At 42.3% G+C, this 23382-nt stretch overlaps 1 protein-coding gene across 3 annotated transcripts in view; it reads right to left on the bottom strand.

The window, feature by feature from the left end:
* Nucleotides 1-6376: 6376 nt before the first annotated feature.
* Nucleotides 6377-23382, bottom strand: part of USP36 (ubiquitin specific peptidase 36) — a 61548-nt gene continuing 44542 nt past the window's right edge. For 2 of the 3 annotated variants that reach the window (XM_069752414.1, XM_069752415.1), the window contains exons 14-19: nucleotides 23109-23239; nucleotides 21099-21668; nucleotides 16233-16387; nucleotides 15590-15754; nucleotides 15353-15468; nucleotides 6377-9988 (exon numbers count right to left, since the gene is read on the bottom strand). In XM_069752414.1, the coding sequence (XP_069608515.1) occupies nucleotides 9860-9988; nucleotides 15353-15468; nucleotides 15590-15754; nucleotides 16233-16387; nucleotides 21099-21668; nucleotides 23109-23239 (1266 nt within the window). In that variant the 3' untranslated portion in view covers nucleotides 6377-9859. The remainder of the gene's footprint in view (nucleotides 9989-15352; nucleotides 15469-15589; nucleotides 15755-16232; nucleotides 16388-21098; nucleotides 21669-23108; nucleotides 23240-23382) is intronic. The other variant, XM_069752416.1, reaches the window with a different exon arrangement.

Raw genomic sequence — 23382 nt, 5'->3', positions numbered from 1 at the left:
CAAACTTGAAAAAACGAAATTTGAACTGCATTACTGCACTAGAAATATGAAAAATGAGAGCTTTTAGCGCACAAAAATGGCCAATTTTATGTGTACCTCGTAGCCACGTTAAGGCATCTCTCTTATACGAGGTCCTACGTTTGACCTACCTCACTGAGAATAAACGTCTCCATCTGAATGGGTACATGTAAAAACCTCTTCTTGGACTCAAATTCTCTCTCTATGTGGAGGGGTATTGGACCTACTATAATTAAAACACCTGAAGCTAGGAGGCGGGGAGTGCACGATCAGAAGGCTAGAGAATACATTTCAAAAACCTGACCTGCACATCCAAACATAGACTGAGTGTGAACAGGTGCTGAACCCAGAGTCGCCAACTCGTATATAGTTAAATAAATAGGGCAGCACACTGCAGCGCCAAAACATGCAAACTTGAAAAAACGAAATTTGAACTGCATTACTGCACTAGAAATATGAAAAATGAGAGCTTTTAGCGCACAAAAATGGCCAATTTTATGTGTACCTCGTAGCCACGTTAAGGCATCTCTCTTATACGAGGTCCTACGTTTGACCTACCTGTTTTAATTATAGTAGGTCCAATACCCCTCCACATAGAGAGAGAATTTGAGTTCAAGAAGAGGTTTTTACATGTACCCATTCAGATGGAGACGTTTATTCTCAGTGAGGTAGGTCAAACGTAGGACCTCGTATAAGAGAGATGCCTTAACGTGGCTACGAGGTACACATAAAATTGGCCATTTTTGTGCGCTAAAAGCTCTCATTTTTCATATTTCTAGTGCAGTAATGCAGTTCAAATTTCGTTTTTTCAAGTTTGCATGTTTTGGCGCTGCAGTGTGCTGCCCTATTTATTTAACTATATACGAGTTGGCGACTCTGGGTTCAGCACCTGTTCACACTCAGTCTATGTTTGGATGTGCAGGTAAGGTTTTTGAAATCTAAATTAGAGGCCGGCGCCGCCGGGAAATCGCGGCGCCGGAGCGCCGCAGAAAGTAAGTAGCACGGCATCCTGCCAAGGACGCCGTGCAGACACAGGACGCATTGTGGCCGCCGAGCAGTGAGGCCGCAGGGGGGAGCGGAGCGGCAGCCTGCTAGGCTGTGACGCTGTAAGGGGAGACATTGTGGCGAGCTGTGCGGCTGCAGGGAGAGCACTGCGGCCGCCAATGAAGGAGGCAGCTTAATAGGAAAATGAGATACTGCCCTTGTGGCTGACCCTGGGACCCCTATAAAATAAACGCCATGAGAAAATCCGCATTTAGGGATTACTATGCCCCCACACTGCGAGGGAGGAGCGGGGGACATCTGGAAATGGAGGGGAAATACTCACCTAACCCCTTAGTGACAGAGCCAATTTGGTACTTAATGACCAGGCCAATTTTTGCAATTCTGACCACTGTCACTTTATGAGGTTATAACTCTGGAACGCTTCAACGGATCCCGCTGATTCTGAGATTGTTTTTTCGTGACATATTGTACTTCATGTTAGTGGTAACATTTCTTCGATATTACTTGCGATTATTTATGAAAAAAACGGAAATATGGCGAAAATTTTTAAAATTTTGCAATTTTCAAACTTTGTATTTTTATGCCCTTAAATCAGAGATATGTCACGAAAAATAGTTAATAAATAACATTTCCCACATGTCTACTTTACATCAGCACAATTTTGGAAACAAAATTTTTTTTTGTTAGGGAGTTATAAGGGTTAAAAGTTGACCAGCAATTTCTCATTTTTACAACACCATTTTTTATTAGGGACCACATCACATTTGAAGTCATTTTGAGGGGTCTATATGATAGAAAATAATGAAGTGTGACACCATTCTAAAAACTACACCCCTCAAGGTTCTCAAAACCACATTCAAGAAGTTTATTAACCCTTTACGTGCTTCACAGGAACTGAAACAATGTGGAAGGAAAAAATGAACATTTAACTTTTTTTTGCAAACATCTTAATTCAGAACCGTTTTTTTTATTTTCACAAGTGTAAAAACAGAAATGTAACCATAAATTTTGTTATGCAATTTCTCCTGAATACGCCAATACCCCATATGTGGGGGTAAATCACTGTTAGGGCGCACCGCAGAACTTAGAAGTGAAGGAGCGCCGTTTGACTTTTTCAATGCAGAATTGGCTGGAATTGAGATCGGACGCCATGTCACGTTTAGAGAGCCCCTGATGTGCCTAAACAGTGGAAACTCCCCACAAGTGACACCATTTTGGAAACTAGACCCCTTAAGGAACTTATCTAGATGTGTGGTGAGCACTTTGAACCCCCAAGTGCTTCACAGAAGTTTATAACGTAGAGCCGTGAAAATAAATAATCGCTTTTGTTTACACAAAAATGATCTTTTCGCCCACAAATTCTTATTTTCACAAGGGTAACAGGAGAAATTAGACCACAAAAGTTGTTGTGCGATTTCTCCTGAATACGTCGATACCCAATATGTGGGGGTAAACCACTGTTTGGGTGCACCGCAGAGCTTGGAAGAGAAAGAGTGCCGTTTTACTTTTTCAATGTAGAATTGGCTGGAATTGAGATCGGACGCCATGTCGCGTTTGGAGAGCCCCTGATGTGCCTAAACAGTAGAAATCCCCCACAAGTGACCCCATTTTGGAAACTAGACCCCCCATGGAACTTATCTAGATGTGTGGTGAGAACCTTGAATGCCCAAGTGCTTCACAGAAGTTTATAATGCAGAGCCGTGAAAATAAAAAATATTTTTTTTTTCCACAAAAAAGATTTTTTAGCCCCCAAGTTTTTATTTTCACAAGGGTAACAGGAGAAATTGGACTGCAATAGTTGTTGTCCAATTTATCCCGAGTACGCTGATGCGCCATATGTGGGGGTAAACCACTGTTTGGGCGCACGGCAGAGCTCGGAAGGGAAGGAGCGCCTTTTTGGAATGCAGACTTTGATAGAATGGTCTGTGGGCATTATGTTGCGATTGCAGAGCCCCTGATGTACCTAAACTGTAGTAACCCCCCACAAGTGACCCCATTTTGGAAACTAGACCCCCCAAGGAACTTATCTAGATGTGTGGTGAGAACTTTGAATGCCCAAGTGCTTCACAGAAGTTTAGAATGCAGAGTCGTGAAAATAAAAAATATTTTTTTTTTTCACAAAAAAGATTTTGTAGCCCCCAAGTTTTTATTTTCACAAGGGTAACAAGAGAAATTGGACCCCAGAAGTTGTTGTCCAATTCATCCCGAGTACGCTGATGCCCCATATGTGGGGGTAACCCACTGTTTGGGCGCACGGCAGAGCTCAGAAGGGAGGGAGCACCATTTAACTTTTTGAGCGCAAAATTGGCTGTCGTGTTTGGAGACCCCCTGATGTACCTAAACAGTGGAAACCCCCCAATTCTAGCTCCAACCCTAACCCCAACACACCCCTAACCCTAATCCCAACCTGATCCATAATCCTAATCACTAACCCTAACCATAATCACAACCCTTACCCCAAAACAACCCTAATGTCAACCCTAACCATAACCCTAATCAAAACCCTAAATCCAACACACCCCTAATCCTAATCTCAACCCTAACCTCAAACCTAACCCTAATCCCAATACACCCCTAATCACAACCCTAACCTTAACCCTAATCCCAAACCTAACCCTAATCCCAAGTGTAACCCTAATGCCAACCCTAACCCTAATACCAACCCTAATCCAAACCCTAACCCTAATCCCAGCTCTAACCCTAACTTTAGCCCCAACCCTAGCCCTAACTTTAGCCCCAACCCTAACCCTAGCCCTAAGGCTACTTTCACACTTGCGTCGTTTGGCATTCCGTCGCAATCCGTCGTTTTGGACAAGAAACGGATCCTGCAAATGTGCCCGCAGGATGCGTTTTTTGCCCATAGACTTGTATTGCCGACGGATCGTGACGGATGGCCACACGTCGCGTCCGTCGTGCACTGGATCAGTTGTGTTTTGGCGGAGCGTCGGCACAAAAAAAGTTCAATGAAACGTTTTTTTGTACGTCGCATCCGCCATTTCTGACCGCGCATGCGTGGCCGTAACTCCGCCCCCTCCTCCCCAGGACATAGATTGGGCAGCGGATGCGTTGAAAAACTACAGCTGCTGCCCACGTTGTGCACAATTTTCACAACGTGCGCCGGTATGTCGGGCCGACGCATTGCGACGGCCCCGTACCGACGTAAGTGTGAAAGAAGCCTAACCCTAAGTTTAGCCCCAACCCCAAATTTAGCCCCAACCCTAACCCTAACTTTAGCCCCAACCCTAGCCCTATCCCTAACCCTACCCCTAATTTTAGCCCCAACTGCTGTTCTCCTGCCGGCCGGCAGATGGAGACAGATGGCGGGCGCACTGGGCATGCGTCCGCCATGTTCTTCTGCCGGCGGCCCGGAGGAGCAGCAAGAGGATCCAGGGACCTAGGTGAGTATTGTAGGGTCCCCGAATCCCCCTATTTCTCTGTCCTCTGATGTGCGATCACATCAGAGGACAGAGAATTACACTTTACTTTTTTTTTTTTTTGCGGTCGCCGGTAAACAGTTAATTACCGGCGATCGCAAAACAGGGGTCGGTAATACCGACCCCGATCATGCTCTTTGGGGTCTCGGCTACCCCCGGCAGCCGAGACCCCAAAGATTCTCCCGGTGCCGGCCGGCAGGCGCACTGCGCATGCGCCCGCCATTTTAAAGATGGCGGCGCCCACCGGGAGACACGAGGAGCATCGGGGGAGCTAGGTGAGTATTGGGGGGCCACCTGGGACCCCTTTTCTCTGTCTTCCGATGTGCGATCACATCGGAGGACAGAGAAATTAAAAAGAGATCGCTTTTTTTTTTTTTTGCGATCGCCGGTAAACGGTTAATTACCGGCGATCGCAAATGCGGGGTGGGTTAAAACCCCCCCGAATCATGTTCTCTGGGGTCTCGGCTACCCTCGGCAGCCGAGACCCCGGAGAAAATCGGCCTCTGGGGGGCGCTATGGACTTTTTCCACAGCGCCGTTAATTAACGGCGCTGTGGTTTAAGTACCCTTAGCGGCCGCCGTTAAAAGGCGTATCGGCGGTCGCTAAGGGGCTAAACATCCCTCGTTGCTAACCTGAGGGGAATGAGACGTCCACGGAGCTGTGATGGACGTCCTCGTCTCCTCCAACCGACAGGCTCTGGTAGGCGAGTGGGTGGGGGACGGAGCCAGGACCGGACTTCTGAGCACGCTTGTGTGCTAGAATCTTGGTCCTGGATAGGGATCTATGAGGATACGGGGTGGCAGTACACGCCGTACTCATAGTCCGTATAGTGGGACTACAGGTGTGACTGTTCACCCTGTATCCCTCCGGAAAAAACCTGAAAGAAAACGACGCACATTGAGGTAGATATGGGTCTAATGAAAGACCCGTGTCCACCTCCTACTGACACTAAGCTAAACTGAATATCCTACTTCCTGTCGGTAGGGTGTATACTGCAGAGGAGGAGCTAACTTTTTTATTTGCATAGTGTCAGCCTCCTAGTGGCAGCAGCATACACCCATGGTTCCTGTGTCCGCCAATGAAAGGCGATAGAGAAATACAGATGTGCAATACTTTTTTTAGAAAACTTATTTAATCCCAAACCAAAACCAAACTCCCACCCCCCACCCTCTAGAGACCTGTCAAGAGTCGCCCCCCCCTACTACATCATATATAAAAGTACAAGGAAGATGACTTGTCAATAATACTCCCAATGGGGCAAAAGGCCTTTAGATCACATTGATTCAAGCCACGGGTTCCACAACCTGTCAAAGAGGTCCATCTTGCTCCTCCTAGCATAGATACTCCTCTCCAAAGCAATAATATGGTCCACTTGCTTCATAAAGTCTCTCCTTGTTGGTGGCTCTTCCCTAATCCAGAATTTGGCGATCAACTTTCGCGCAATAAATAGCAGTCTAGCAATAACCATTTTATACAACTTATCAGTTATAATCTCCTCCACATAGCCCAAAACACATACCAAAGGATCCCGCGGCACAGTGCAACTGTATGCCAGTCCCACTTTATTCAGCACCACCACCCAGAAGGAGGACAACCTGGGACACTGCCACAACATATGAAGGATGCCCGCCTCGGACTGCGAGCATCTAGGGCATTCTGAATTAGGTCTCAATCCGGCTTTGAATAACATGTCCGGGGTTCTATAAGCCCTATGAATAACAAATAATTGTGACAGCCTCCCAGGCTCGCTCATTGATATCTTGGGCACATAGTCCAGTACCGATTCCCAGTGGTCATTATCAATCGACCCCAAATGTTTACTACTATGAAAAACTGACCAGCACCTCTTAACAGAATAAAGCAAGTGTGAACAGGTGCAAGCTGCTGTGACTGTATTACATACAAAAAACACCACACCAATCTATATACGTGAATATTTATTTGTACTTATACATATGTGCTGTGCCTTACAGTATGTATGATACCTAGGAAGAACCAGGGATGCATTAACAATAAAACTTTTTACCTGAACAATAGTGCAGTACAAAAGAGATGCAAGAACACATTGCAAACATGAGAACATCTCCCCTTTGATAAATAAAAGGGACAAGTTATATTTTATTTTTGATCAGAAATTAGAATTCACATGAGAATCTCAAATGAGAAAACAGTGGTTCTTCAGATAAAGCTGAAAGACGAAGCCCATTAGAAGTACACAATCATTGGAAACCCACTATATGATTGTGAACATATTAATATAGTCATTTTGCACATTAGGTGTTTTTTTTTTTAAAGTAAAAAATATAGATAACTTATTACGAAATCATAGCCGACTATCAAGAGCAATAAGACTGTTAACTGAAAGAACTGTGCCAGATTCATCCCCTAGATAGCTGCGAAATAAGGCTATGGCAACAAACATGGCATTTTAGACCACGTTTAGATCCTTTATACCCCCTGCAGCACTGACAAATACATCATGCTTGTGAATCTCTTGTCCTACACATACTAACACAAAAATCTGCAGTCCTTTGGCAGGTAGCCAAAAGCTAGATAAGCCTATGGGTAAATACAGAGACAAGACAACTGTGCTTGGCACAAAATACTGTTGTCAGCCTACCATACTATTCACGAACTTTGGTGGCATAACCCAGTCATATGCCACCAATATCTGATGCTAGTTGATTGAAACCCTTGCAATGATGGGAAAAAGATGTGTGATACGGCGCTTCTTAGAGATGCTGCCAATTTGATGTAAAAAAGATATGGCCTCCGACAATCACTAGAACAATGTCTGTGTTTAGTTTATCCTCTTTGCTAAGCAGATCAATTACATTAATTATATACGATGTTTAGGGTGAAACATTGCTGGACATGTATTATGACAAACTATATCAGGTCATACACATTTTACAAATGTTGGCAATTTAATGTCTACAGCGGCATCATGAACCCATCAGTTCATAAACAACAATCAGATATGATGGATTTTAACATGCCAGATCATAAGAGGTTTCATTGCCATTTCTTTAAGCGTTAAAGCGAGTGTATTATTAGAAAATGACATATTTAAAATAGGCGTTGTGTTACATGTGTTTTTAAAAAAAACTTGGGCAAAATTTTTTTCATATCAAGATCTTTATTAAAAAAATAAAAACAAGTAATATTGCATTTTTCACAGTGCCCATTGTTTGTTTTTAATACTCCTTCCTGTCCTTTCAGGAAATTTTCAGCAGGCTCCTTTTCAGAGACAGGAATACAATAACCACTAACACCTCTAGACACAGCTGATAGCATAGCATCCACTATTCCCAATAGGCGAGGTCACAGTCAGTCATAACCTTTGTACGCATTCAGTAGGTTCAGACTCCGTTAACTGCTGCCAATGCGCATTTGCTGAAAGAACGGGACGTTTGAACATAAGGGTATGTGCACATGGCGTCTTTTACACGCCAGCGTACACTCAGTGTTTCATGCAGAAGGCACTTCAGGAAAATGCCGGCAGTGTTTTTCCAGGACTGTCCTTTATGGTTGCTTTTTGCAGGTGTTTTCACTTGTATGTAAAAAAAATAGTGTGTGGCTTCCAAGTGGAAGCCCCCATAGGATAGTCAGGTTGCTTCTTTTAGCCGCTTTGTGTCTCTACAAATGTCAAGCAGTTAAAAGACACTCAAAAGACCGAACATAAGCATGGCGGGTCACGTTTTATTTATTTTCTTTTACATTGCAGTGCATATGTTCAATTTTTTTTTAAACATTTATTAAGCTCTTCTGCAGGTGGGTTACAGAGCGTTTCCACCAGAAAAAAAACAAACAAAAAACAAGAAGTTGCGTGCACGTAAACTAAGGACGTCCATGTGTTCAGTGTAAAAACGGCAAGATTTCAATTTGCCACAGCTGGACAAATGGTCGCCAGTATGGAAGCAGAATTCGCTTTGCAGTGCTCTGCTCCGGTAGTCCAACATTCCCTGATAATATAATATATATTAAACAATATGGATGGAGATTGTCTTCATGCAACAACCTTTTACAACATGGCATCAACTGAACCTGCAAAATGGCCATTTTGTAACAAATGTAGATATTTAGATGGGCTACATACAGATAAGAAATGTAGATGTTACTAATCACCTTGTATGTTAAAATTACCTAAATGGCATACATCAAAAGTCGCCAAAACAAAAAAGATATTGGAAAAGTAGAATTTTACACAGAATAAAAAAAATATATATTTAGTCCACTAACCAGTTAAAATATGCTTCAAATCTTTCGGATACAAAAAGGCGAGCAGGCCTCAAAAGTTATGAAAAATTACAATTACCTGATACTGGACACATCTTGTATCCCATCTTGAAGCATTACAGCACCAGGGAATGGGTTTAATTCTGCTTCTTATAAGCACTTAACTGAAAGGTCAGAACGAGTCAGGGATTTAAAGGGAATGTATCAACCATATTTTTTTTTAGTAATATAAGCCGATACTGATTTTTTTTCCTGAACAATTTTTTACATCTATTCCTTCTATGTAAATAGCAGCCATCTTGCCAAGATACTGTTAACAATATTTAGACATATGCTTCTGCGGTTGTTACTTGGACTATAAGAACCTGCAGACTGCAGATGTTCAGTGACTGCCATGAGCGTTTTCTAATCACGGTCTGTGACCATCATCTATTTTGAATATTGTAATCCAGTGTTATCTATATACAGGTTCTACCTTTCATTGTAATCCAGCTTGGGATTATTTTTTTGTACACAAAAATAGCAAAAAATATTAATAAGTTTAAAAATATATATTTAAAAGATACATTTTTGATTTAAACAATAAGTCATTTTCTGATAACACTCTCCCTTTAAGGATTCATTGGGTGGGGAGACATTTCTGACATATAAATTATCCTTGGAGCGTGCACTTTGATTTCCCATTGATAAAACTATCAAACATACTGTATATGCAGGATGTTTTCTAGTACTTTTAGGATACATCTTACAGGTATGCAACTACCTTTTTTGTCAACAATTGTAATCAATGCACTTGTACAACACACAGATGCACAAAAACATTTTTTGTGGGGCGTACACACTAAACGTGGTGTGAACACAGCCCTTGACTGATCACTCTACATGGCATGATGGATAAGAGTATGCCAAGTACCTGGCCTACGGGGAATGGAAAATATTGCTTCCTGATGATTTCTTTGTGTCCTTCTGCGGCGGTAAATCCCCATTTCTCATCACATACCATTGAGTCATTAAGTTTTCATTGCAATTTTCGTGCACAATCTGTCACGTCTGACAATAACAGAGCTATTACACAGCACATGGCTCTCAGTTATTTTATTACTGATAATGTGCATGGAAGATATTGTAGGGAATCAGAAAACAAGTGATCTCCCATCGTGTCTTCAGTACTTGTATGGCATCACTGAGAACTGTCGGGAGTGAGTGACTGACCAGAAGTTACGTCGGCTCTGCAGAGACTGAAAACCATTTTTTATTCTCCATTTGTCGCGACGAATTTTGATCTTTTTCACCTGAAAAAAAAAAAAAAGTAGATACATAAGCAAGAGTGACATCTTTTTCTATTACTTTTTCCATGTATATAAAGGAGATCCTTACTTAGCTGTGAGAGGTAAAGGAGTGATCTCATGTACTACTAAGGCATATGGCTAGCTTTTATTTTTCACTACTTTTACATCAAAATTATAGTTTATAGTAGAAATCAGTAGGCTCTTGGCGGACATGGAAACCAATCAGTACTACCGCTGGGTGTTTGTGGGGTCGAGAGGGAGGGGAGCAACATGAGGACGGACACCCCAGTGGCGCTGCACCATTTAAATGCCGCATACATACATTATTAGCACCTGCATTGTATGAAACGAGGTCAGCTCCTTGTATGCCCAATACAACTGCACTTACCAGTATGTTCTACTTTAAGTCCTGTATCAGGAAAGCATTAAAGGGGTTGTCCAGCCTTAGACTACCAGTCTGCAGTCACTATGTGGCTACAGACTTGTGAATGCTCACATCGCATGCACAGGGTTAGGATTCTCTGGTGCCGGCATTAGGAGTGTCACCACAAATGTGTGATTTGTACACGTGGTTATGTGCTGACTCGATGGGCACAGTCCCAATCAATTCAAATGTATTGAGCGAGGCTTGACAGTCTAGTTGGAATGTGGCCGAAAATATGCAAATCACATACTTGCAGTCACATGACTGCCCGCTCCAGAGTTACTCTCACAGTGCACAATGTGCGGATTTACAAGTCCACTGTCACCGCAGCCAAAAGACAACCCAGTTAAAGGGCTTATAATTAAAGAGAACCTGACAGGTCCTTTCCTTGAAACGAGTAAGAAAACGGTCCATTCGTGCACCCGTCCCTTCTTCCCAGTGATGTCACAGTAGTCCCGCCTCCCTATTCCGCCACTTCCTCAGCGTCTGCTTCCGGCCAGGGCACGCTAGGTGCTGGCGTCTGTCGTCTTCCTGCTTTCCCCGCTGGGAACCTATCTACAGCAGAGATCAGCATCTGCTAGCAGCGTCAGGCATCCGCTCTCACGAGAATGCCACTTTGCCACCAATGTTTACACTCCAGTAAGTATACCTCAGGCACAGACTTCCAGAAACGCCAATGCAAGTCCCCTGACGGTAACACTTTACATTTATTAACTGCTTCCAGTTGCTCTTCCTATCACAAAACGCTGTATCACCACTTTTACAAGCAGTACTGGGCAGGCTACAGTTAAAGGCCATCTCTAGATGACTTGCAGGACCTAGGTCCCACTCACTAACAGCGGTTTAACCCAGTAAGTGCCATTATACAATTGGTACTCCTACACATCATTTCAATACACTGTGATCCCTATATTATAATTTTTATTTCCAGTTTTTTTTTTTTTTTTATCTTTGGACCCATAGGCAAGTGCCTCTAAAACCCCAGTTTATTGGAGTAAGTAATTATCTACTATTCAGAACCAGTCTACATGTCACTATAAATATACTGATACCAGGTACTAATTACCATATCATCTCACTAGCTTCTAAAATCGGATATTTCATCCTCTTATGGCTCTATGAATATTTTCCAACTATCTCCACTACAAAAGTGAGTATACCTTAGTTTTTGATATTTACATCACATTAATATAGTCTTTTTTTACTCAGCGCAGTGAATACTGTTATATAATTATCAAGACACACTCAATAAAGGAGTGGTTCTGTAGGTGGGGACCACAGCCCACATCTCAGTACCAATGCTTTCTGGCTGATGTTTTGGTCACTTTTGAATGTTGGTTGTGCTTTCACACTCGTGGTAGCATGAGACGGACTCTACAACCCACACAAGTGACCAAACATTGTATCAACCCCAAAATGGTATCAATAAAAAGCCTTCAGCTTGTCAGACAAAAAAATAAACCCTTAGCCAGCCCAGATGACGGTAAATTGAGAGAAAGTACAGGTCTCGGAAGATGGCACCGTAAGCAAAAAGTTTTTCTTACCAAAGGTCGGATTTTTTTTTCACCCAACACTTAACCCTCCGTCACATACAACTGATCTGACAGGCGCTTCTCTTTTACTTTCATTTCTCCTTCCTCACCAGATTGTGAGGAAACCCCCTCCCTCCAGGTAGTCTCCTGTCTCTTGAAGGTCTGTGAAACCTGATATCACAGTTGGATTTCAGAGCTTCAGGGGAGAGGATATAGCTGCACAGATCTCTGAGGCTCATTGTATGTGAATACGTCACATTCAGTAAGGTTGGTATTTTATGTTTTTATTCATCACAATAGTTTATTTAGCTTGTTTTATGAATGTATAGCACAAAATGTGAGGATATTTCATAGAAATAAGGGAGATTTTATAAAAGAAAGTGTGCTGCTCAGGCATATACAGTAGTTCCCTAACATATTCCTTCTCTTGCTTCAGATTATCTGCTGAAATGGAGAGAAAAATGTACAATTTATCCAAACAACTTGATGTTGAGGAAGTAACAAACATGCTGTTAGATGATAGAGACCTCACACTGAATGAGGATTTAGGAGAGGAAAGTGAGATTGATTCTCATGATGAGGTGGAAGAATGTGTCCTGGATTCTGAAACAGAGCAAGATGGTGACAGTGGTGAGGATGAAGAAGTTGGATCATATTATATTGGAAAAGATAAAAATACTAAATGGAACAAGAAGCCATTCCAGAAAAAACGTAGGGAACCTTTAAACATTATTACTCACCTTCCTGCAGTAATAGGAACTGCACGTAATGCAAAAACTGCAGTTGAATGCTGGAACATTATATTTACAGATGACATTCTGGACTCTATTGTCACATATACCAACCAATATATAGACATTATAAAGGACAAGTACATCTGCAACAGAACCATCAAGCCCACAGATGAAATAGAACTGCGTGCTTTTTTTGGATTACTGTACCTTGCAGGAGCTTATAGGGCAAATAGACAAAGTTTGGAGGAACTTTGGAGTAAAGATGGGGATGGAGTTGAAAAATTTAGCCTTGTTATGTCCATAAACAGATTCAAGATTCTAATTCGTTGCCTTCGGTTTGACGACAGAACTACCCGAACCGAACGCAAAACACATGACCGACTTGCTCCAATTCGTGATATATTTCAAAGATTTGTTGTAAACTGTAAACAAAGTTATTACCCTGGAGAGAATCTCACTATTGACGAAATGCTCCCTGGTTTTCGTGGTAGATGTGCCTTTCGTCAATATATTCCATCAAAGCCAAACAAATATGGAATAAAAATGTATGCCCTTGTTGATGCCAGTAAGACCTACACTTACAACCTGGAAGTTTATGCAGGAAAACAACCAGAAGGTCCTTACTGTGTGAGCAACAAACCCATTGATGTTGTAAAAAGACTGGCTGAACCCTTATTTGGATCGGGTCGCAATATTACAGCTGACAATTGGTTTACAAGTTGTGATCTGATTATCTGAAAATTCAGAAGCTGTCATATGTGGGAACTGTAAGAAAAAACAAAAGGGAATTGCCGCCACAGTTTGTAAGTGTGAAAGAGAGACAACAGTACAGCAGTATGTTTGCATTCCATAATGGAAAGGCTTTAGTTTCCTATGTACCACATGCCAAAAAAATCATACTTCTTCTATCAACACTTCATGATGATGCTGCCATCGATCCTGGGACTGGGGCAGAAAAAAACCCGGAGATAATTACATTTTACAATGCCACCAAAGGGGGTGTGGATACAGCAGATCAGATGTGCTCCACTTTCAACATCAGCAGAAACATCAAACGCTGGCCAATGGTCATATTTTTTGCTATGTTGAATTTGGGTGGTATAAATTCACAAGTAATTTATCTTGAAAACAAGCTTGAACCACTCCGTAGACGATTGTATCTGAAAAAATTGGCCCATGAACTAGTACTTGGAGAGCTACGCAGGAGAAGCGTGAAAACAATCGGTATCCCCTCTCACCTTCAAGTTCAGCTCAAAAGGTTCCGCCCAGAAGATGATGGTGAAAAGTCACCATCTGCACCACCTCACAAAAGAAGGAGATGCACCACCTGCCAAACGGAAAGCGGAACCAGAAGGCTTTCAAATTATGAATGTCTCAAATGTCATAAAGCAATTTGCCTGACACATGCAAAAATGGTGTGTAATTCTTGCTATTTGCTCTGCAAGTGTGACTTTTCTGGGGAAACCTCAGCATCTACTTCTGATTGAATATGTTTTTAATAGTACTTAAGGTACCTTAAAATTAAGTTTGTGTTCAAAAATTTTCTTTGTACATTTTTTTGAGAGAGTCGAACTGGGGACTATTTGGCAGGAGTTTTGAAAAGTTTGTATTTCATAGTTATTAGTTTTATGTTAAGTAAATGTTTTTTTTGCAACTGATTATGTGTAGTTTCTTTTATTACATCCCTATGAAGGTCACTGATCACTTTTAGAGCACTGAAATTGCAAACATTAGATATTATAGGTATTTTTCCAGCAGGCGCCTGACAGGCACATTGTATGTGAACTCGTTAGTCCGAATATTGTATGTGACGGAGGGTTAAAACAGAACCTACACAGGTTTGGTATTTGTGAACTTGTAATGACCTGGAGAATAATTTTGCCAGGTCAGTTTTAGCTTTTAGTTAACATGGTGTTTGGTGTTTTTAACAACCCAAAAACAATTGTGGAATTGCACTTTTGCTTTGCAATTTCACTTAACTTGGAGTTTTTTTTTTCTTCGTTTTCCAATGTGGTAAAATCATTGCTGTCACTCAAAATTACAATTCGTCTGGCATAAAACAAGTTATGGCTCTGGGAAGAAAATGAAAACCCGCAAACATGGAAACTCGTGGTGAAGGGGCCAAGAGATGTTTATTTCAAGTCTGTTTTTAATAATATGCAAATAATCTTTTGTCTAGTCGATGGGGTGTTTGTTTTCCCAGACTAAGTGTCCCACTCACATGTCATCATGCCCCTGGCTTCATCAGAGATGCACTGCGCATGTGCAGAAGCAAAGAAACCTGACTTCAGAAGAACAGAGCTTACAGCGAGTCAACAACAGTTCTTAGTCCCCTCTGTGCTCGTTACCAGTCGTCTTCACTTCTGGATATGTGCAGTGAGCCGTACACCCGGCTTCAGAGGCACAATGACATGCAGGAAAGAAAGTCGTGGGCATGCATGAGACGCTGGCTCTTGTTAATCACATGCCGAGTTGGACTAGTCAAAAAATTATTTGCATATTAAAAAAAACAGACTGTAAAAATACTTTTTTGAAACATCTGTTAATGCGTCATCCAGGATAAATGGCTTGTTAGGCAAGGTATTTATAAAGTGCTGATGGGTTGGAGGGCATGGGGGGCTTGTTCAGTGCCCTTTAAGTCAAATTTAATATCAAATTCAAGTCACAGTTTGATTACCTTTCCTCTGTCAAATTCTTCATCCCAGTCATCTACAACGGTGCTAATTTTTGCCTCCTCTGCATAATTCACAGCATCTTGGCTCACTGCAGATGCTTCTCCATCCCACGTATGCACTATGGCAGAGAATAATATATAGTGAGCTTTGTAATCAATATCCTCTATCATGTCAGCTTCAGTGTAGTCATTGCATATATGAGTTTAAAATGATCAGTTCCTTTTTCTTCCACATCTTACCTTCAGTCCCATAGGCTTTATTACTAGAGTTTTTCATCAGTTCTTGGACAACGGATGAATTCCTCGTACCATCCCAATTTAGGCGAAATTTCTTTTCAGCACCATTAATTGAATTATATCGTTTGTATCCATCTTTGATGTGGGTGTCCCATACAAACACAGAATCTAAGTAGGGAAGAAATAAGATTACTTTTCCTAGATTGCAATGAAAACAGAACTTGGGAAGAATTGCCATCTATGGGAATGCGCCTATTGGACCAGACTCTGCGGAGTAGACTAATGTTTGGATGTTCAGGGGCAGCTGGAAGACTTTTCTAAAGGTTGACGGCCGGGTAATAGACCAGTTAAAGGTAATAGCTCTAGTTTATATTGTGAACACCTGGCGAGAGGTTCCCTTTATTAAACTCCCTTATACATGTAGCTGGTAAGCAAGCTACAGTTCTTATGCTTGCTTGTACAGTGCCGACATTCTGCAGCGCTTTACATACGTTGTCATTAAAGTCCCCGTTGGGGCTCCCAATTCCCCATCAGTATGTCTTTGGAGTGTAACACCCCCAAACTAGAAGACAACTATCACCAAGCAGATGTTGTTCTTTGTGTAACTTGAATCCAGAATATTATTTAAATAGTAACTTCATCTTACCAGAATTTTCTCTTTGAACCTTTTGCTTCTGTTTTCCACTAGAGTCCGTTTCCACGGTCTGAACACTGTCCTCTTCTTGTTCTTTCAGCTTCATTTTCTTTGCTTTTCTAGCAACACAATCCACACCTTTGTCATCATATGAATGGTAAGTGGTACTAAGAAAGTCAACATAGAGATTACTATCAACTATTACTAACAGCAGTTCGTTTAAGATGTCTTTTTGACAATCAATTTCAGGATACATTTCTCTATTCTAAAAAAAAAAAAAATTAAAAGGTTTTATTTTCCCAGTGTTATGGTTTTACATTTTGACATTAAGGCTATGTTCCCACATACAGAAATGCTACTTTTTTTCGGCCACACCCGAAATTAGTCGAAATCTGTCCTGTTTACTACTTTTCTTGATGCATTCTCCCATTTGGTGATGCGTTTTTGGTGAGAGTTTACATAACGGTTGTTTTGAATGCCTTTTTTTTTTTTATTAGCTAGCAGAAATGACGCGATTCCACATTTTTTCAGACTCCCCGTAAATATTGAAAGCCACGCTAAAAAAAACAAACAATTATCTGCATCATCCTAAATGCTGTTAACTAGTGTTGAGCATTCCGATACCGCAAGTATCGGGTATCGGCCGATACTTGCGGTATCGGAATTCTGATACCGAGTTCCGATACTTTTGTGGTATCGGATCCATAGTAATGTGTAAAATAAAGAATTAAAATAAAAATATTGATATACTTACATCTCCGGAGGCCCCTGGACATCACCGCTGGTAACCGGCAGCCTTCTTTGTTTAAAATGAGCGCGTTTAGGGACTCCCATGACATCACGGCTTCTGATTGGTTGCGTGCCGCTCATGTGACCGCCACGCGACCAATCAGAAGCCGCGACGTCATTCTCAGGCCCTAAACTCCTCATTCTAGGAATTTAGGACTTGAGGAATGACGTCGCGGCTTCTGATTGGTCGCGTGGCGGTCACATGAGCGGCACGCGACCAATCAGAAGCCGCGACGTCATTCTCAGGCCCTAAACTCCTCATTCTAGGAATTTAGGACCTGAGGAATGACGTCGCGGCTTCTGATTGGTCGCGTGGCGGTCACATGAGCGGCATGCGACCAATCAGAAGCCGCAACGTCATTCTCAGGTCCTAAACGCGCTCATTTTAAACAAAGAAGGCTGCCGGTTACCAGCGGTGATGTCCAGGGGCCTCCGGAGAGGTAATTATATCAATATTTTTTATTTTAATTCTTTATTTTACACATTAATATAGATCCCAGGGCCTGAAGGAGAGTTTCCTCTCCTTCAGACCCTGGGAACCATCAGGATACCTTCCGATACTTGGTGTCCCATTGACTTGTATTGGTATCGGGTATCGGTATCGGCGATATCCGATACTTTTCGGGTATCGGCCGATACTATCCGATACCGATACTTTCAAGTATCAGACGGTATCGCTCAACACTACTGTTAACCCCTTAGCGACAGAACCAATTTGCAGCTTAATGACTGGGCCAATTTTTACAATTCTGACCACTGTCAGTTTATGAGGTTATAACTCTGGAACGCTTCAACAAATCCCACTGATTCTGAGGTTTTTTCGTGACATTGTACTTCATGTTAGTGGTAAAATTTCTTCAATATAATTTTCAAACTTTTAATTTTTGCACTCTTAAATCAGAGAGTGGTGTCACACAAAATAGTTAATAAATAACATTTCCCACATGTCCACTTTACATCAGCACAACTATGGAAACAAGTTTTTTTGGGGTAGGGCGTCATAAGGGTTAAAAGTTGACCAGCGAGAAATTCCGACTCTGGGGTGCACTATAGCTTTATTCCTCAGCGGCGCTGTGGCATAAGTAAAGGGTACTTATATCACCGTTAAAAAACGTATCGGCGGTCGTTAAGGGGGTTAAACACACCAGAAAAAATAGAGCATTTACGCTATGTGGGAACATACTTCCCACACTGAATGACCACTTTATTAGAGATATCTGCTCTTCATTGGAGATTCCCCGTACAAAAATTAGACATTGGACCCTGGAGCGCAGCATTATATCAAGTAAGATTGTTATGGATCACGTTCAGTGTGAATACACATTGGTATGGGAATCAAACGTTCTGCGCAATGTCAAACTAAGCATGGTCTAAGCTAGGCTAGTTAGGGCCAGTATTTCAAGAACTGCACACATCAACATATCTTAGTGGATAAAATGGAGGTGGTCAAATTTAAGGAAATTGGGATAATGCTAGTTACAACGTACAAAGGCACTGCCACAACCCTTGACACAAACGAGTGACGTGAGAACATAAATAATGAGTTAGAGCACAGGTGGGCAATTACATTTTTCCAAGGGGCCACACATGACATGACTCTTGTGCAAGACTGTGGCCAAATGCCCGACTTAAGACTCCTCAATTTCCCTGGCTACGATTTAGAGCAAGGGTCACTACTGAGCATGTACATAAAGTACCGACTCCACAGCCCTGATGTTGTGGAGGGCCAGACCAAAATGTCAATCTTAATTCTGCTCATCAATTATTATAATTATTGTTTTATATTAATTTGTATCACTTAATACTGATCAGAATTAAAGATAAACTGTCGTTTACATTTCATATCATTAGTAATATATTTTATCAGAGACCTGTGCTTCTCTGTCCACTGAGATGGTATCCTGTGAAAACAGATTTTTACATTACTTAGGTAGGAGATGGCAGTTCAGTAAGATTCCATATAGATGAGAGGGGACAAGAGGCAGGAACTCAGCTTCCAGCTCCTCATCCCCTCTCGGCTACATAGAAGATGACATTTGCTACTGATAAGATTCTACCTCAGTAATTTGAAAATCTTCAACGAATACAGATTTTACCCATGAATTGAGAGTTTTGAGAATGACTGATCAGTCTAGTTGGAGAAAGAAGCTTATTTCTAATAAGTTATATTACAAAAAGTTTCTTGTTTTCATTTTTATTGCATAAATCACATGTACATGTGAAAATAACGATTACCCTTTAAGTATGTTCACTAGCTGCTACTGCTAATACATGTTACGGCAGGGCTTATTGTAACCTGCATTCTTACCAGTAGCAGTGAATCAAAACCATATAGTTTACGGTTTACTTTTTTTTTTTTAACAAAGTTTATTATAAAAACCCAGTAAATCATAATGCTACTATTCAGCCCTTGTATATTGAGCAACTGCTCTCAACACAGTACGATGCCCCCACACAGTATGATTTCCACCCAGCCTCCCCCAACAACAATATGATGTCCGTCCACACAGCCAGTCAAACAATATGATGTCTATTCAAACAGAATGTTACGATGTCCCCCCACAGCACAATGTCAGCACAATAGTAGGATGTCCACTAGCATCTCCCCACACAGCCACCTACAATCAATATTCGGCACTAGGGTCCTGCCCCTCTCAGAAGAGGCTACTTGGATATTTAAATTCCCAGTGAAGCATTGCATGGGCCCAAGTATCTTCCTATGCCAAATTTGCATTCTCTACAGCAGAGGTCCCCAACGTTTCTGACCTTTGAGCCACATTCAGCTCTTAGAGAAGGTCGCGAGCCACATCCATCCTTGAGAGAGGGTCGCGAGGCACATTCAGCTCCCACCCCCTCACAATAGTGGCAACCAAAGCCTCATTACATAATGGTAACCAAAGCTTTTCCACAAAAATCAATCACCCCAAAGCAGTATACAAAGATCTAGGGGTTCCTACAATACCCCCCATTCAGTATTCTCCTATAAAGCACTCCCAAGACACTATCACATCCAGCTTCAAACACCTGACAGGTAGTGTCATCTTGTCTCCAGCGTACCATACTTAAATCATCTCAAAACCCCTAAGACTAGTAGATATGTACCCAGATCTGCTCTTCTGTGCAGGGCTGCTCACAAAATTCACCATTTTCAGATGTGCTCTTCATACCTGTTTGCTAGAACTGGAGCTAATGCTCCAAGCTGACAGACAGCCGCGAGCCACAATTCATGGGACTGGACTGCGAGCCACATGTGGCTCCCGAGCTACAGGTTGGGGACCCCTGCTCTACAGGGAGAAACTTTACCTCTTAAAACATATTTCACACATGGCCAGACATAACATAGCTGGAAAAGTTCTTATGATACATCACCTCAAAATCAATAGCAGCAAGATGCCTTTGACGTTAGGAGAAAGGTTTTTTCTTTTAGACCACATTAAAGGGTACGAGTAATGTAAAATAGCGCTATTAACCTGCAGGTTAGTACACCGAAAGCCCCACTGCGGGAGGAGACTCTTTATTCCACTTGCCAGCTTTGCTTTTTCAGCCACACGGGTAGCACAGTTTCAGTTACCGCTCAGTGCAGAGAGCTGTGACTAGAACCGTGCCTCCGTTATTGACTGACAGCAGGTTCAGCATTATTGCTGGCTATCAGTCAGTGCTGGGAGCGCAGTTACAGCCACAGCTCTTTTTGCACAGAGTGGTAACTGAAACAGTGACAGCGCCACCCCTGTGGCTGAAAGAGAGGGGCTGCTGAGAGGAATAAAGTTCATTTCCTCCTGGCAGTGGGGCTCTCGGTGTGGGCACAGCACAATGTCAGAATGCCATTATCCTACAGATTAACCCCATATTGGCAGGTTAATAGTGTTATTTTACATGAAAGGTTTCCTTTAAGGAATGGAAACCATGTACAGTACAATAAACGGTGGATAAGAGTTTTTCAAAAGCCGCTTATAGTAGAAACATTTTGCAAATAGTATTAACATGCTGTTGAAATCCACATTATACCAATTCTTGGCTTTCCACTGTGGATTCGCCCTCTCAATCCTAGCTGAATCAGGAGCACAATGTGATAAAGGGCAGAGTTCTTACCCATTTGAGTGTATCAGGGGCTTCTCCATCTCCTGCTGAGCAGACTGCAATCTCTTCCGCTTTCTTTCTGTTGTCTCTTGTGAAGTTGGGGTAAGCATTTCTAATACAAGGTCTGTCCTTTTGTTGGCCTTTGGAGGTTTACATTTCTTACGTTTTACTTTGCCTTCTTTTAATTCATGGGCATTCATAGTCCGTGTCTCCAAATGAGATGTAATACTTTCTGTCCTTCCTTCCATTTCCAAAGCTTTCCTCTTTTTCTTCTTCTTTTTCATCATAATATTACTGACTCCATTGTCCCCATTACAATGCGACTCTAACTGGCATTTGTCACTTTCATTTGCGGACCCTGTAACCAGTGTTTCTACAGATCTGTCCTTCACAGTGGCTTGGAATGCCATGGCTGACGAAGAGGTCTTCTCTGAAGAAAGGTTGGCACGGTGGTGGCTAAGTGAAGGAAGTTGTTGGGATGGTGACACACTATGCTGTGTATGTTTTACATGGAATTTGAAAGATTTCTGCTTAGGAGTATTGCTACAAGTCCCATAATTGTTTTCTGCAGCTTGTGATTCCCTATAAGACAAGAAATGTATTAACTGCTTTTACCCAGCCGGGCAAACTTTACTATTACTTGTGGTGACACATTTGATGTTTTTGATTTTTTTTGTGTGTTTGGCCATATGCCTGGCCAATATTCTGAGCCAATACAGCCAAAGAAGGTGATTAAAGGTACCGTCACACTAGACGATATCGCTAGCGATCCGTGATGTTGCAGCGTCCTCGCTAGCGATATCGTCCAGTGTGACAGGCAGCAACGATCAGGCCCCTGCTGTGCTGTCGCTGGTCGGGGAAGAAAGTCCAGAACTTTATTTGGTCGCTGGACTCCCCGTAGACATCGCTGAATCGGCGTGTGTGACACCGATTCAGCGATGTCTTCACTGGTAACCAGGGTAAACATCGGGTAACTAAGCGCAGGGCCGCGCTTAGTAACCCGATGTTTACCCTGGTTACCAGCGTAAAAAAACAAACAGTACATACTTACATTCAGCTGTCTGTCCCTTGCCGTCTGGTTCCTGCACTGACTGCTGGCCGTAAAGTGAAAGCAGAGCACAGCCACAGCGGTGAGTCACCGCTGTGTGAATCACTGCTGTGCTGTGCTTTCACTTTCACTTTATGGCCAGCAGTCAGTGCAGGAACCAGACGGCAAGGGACAGACAGCTGAATGTAAGTATGTACTGTTTGTTTTTTTACGCTGGTAACCAGGGTAAACATCGGGTTACTAAGCGCGGCCCTGCGCTTAGTTACCCGATGTGTACCCTGGTTACCGGGGACCTCGGGATCGTTGGTCGCTGGAGAGCTGTCTGTGTGACAGCTCTCCAGCGACCAAACAGCGACGCTGCAGCGATCCGGATCGTTGTCGGTATCGCTGCAGCGTCGCTAAGTGTGACGGTACCTTAAGACTTGCCTATGGCTGACCTTCCTCTGGATAGGTCATCAATATGAGATCTTTGGGGTCTGATACCACTACCGATTAGCAGATGCCTGCTCTGGCAGTGGCCAGATGTAAGCAATGTACTGAAGGCAGCGCCATACATTGTTTCGTGGCCGCACCCAAGTCCGACACTTCATTAGAAAGCAAACAAGTGTACAATAGGTTGGTCCTGGACAACCACTGATGCATGCTCACCAACTTACTAAGAGCCAGGATTATTTCAGGCCCTAATGCACTCCCAATTCCCACACTATACCACCATTGTCCAATAATGATCACAGTGTTAGGCATATTGCGAAATTATACAATTTGCCCAAAAGGAATGAAACAGATAGTAACTGTCTTACTCAAGAATAAAGTGCACATTACAAAATAAAAGTTATGTAAAAGACACTGTATGACTTTGCATGTTGCACACCACATGATATTTTTACTAATAAGAGGTGAAAAGCATATATATGATATGATATTTCTGTCTTTACTATGAAATCCATTATCAGAGATGAGACGGCTTCACTTACCAATGAGTATGGAGCAGCTTGATTGTGGCGGGACCAGGGGAAACTGAGATGGGATGAGTGGAGCCGGCAGTGACTGAGTGAGGAAGAAGGGAGCGGGCGTCATTTCTGCTTCCCTTCTGCGGCATGCTGCCCTGTAGTTATTGACATAAATAAAATCTTGGTGGTGTAAAGAAAAAAGGGAGGTTTGAGGCAAAGTAAAACAAATGAAAAAGAAGGGGAAAAATAGAGATTTTATATATACTTCTAGAAGCCACAGAAATTAATATGAAATATA

This window comes from Ranitomeya imitator, chromosome 2 (genome assembly GCF_032444005.1).
Source record: "Ranitomeya imitator isolate aRanImi1 chromosome 2, aRanImi1.pri, whole genome shotgun sequence".
Classification (NCBI taxonomy): domain Eukaryota; kingdom Metazoa; phylum Chordata; class Amphibia; order Anura; family Dendrobatidae; genus Ranitomeya; species Ranitomeya imitator.
The sequence above is the reverse complement of the archived record's forward strand: the minus strand, read 5'-3'. Positions and strand labels throughout refer to the sequence as shown.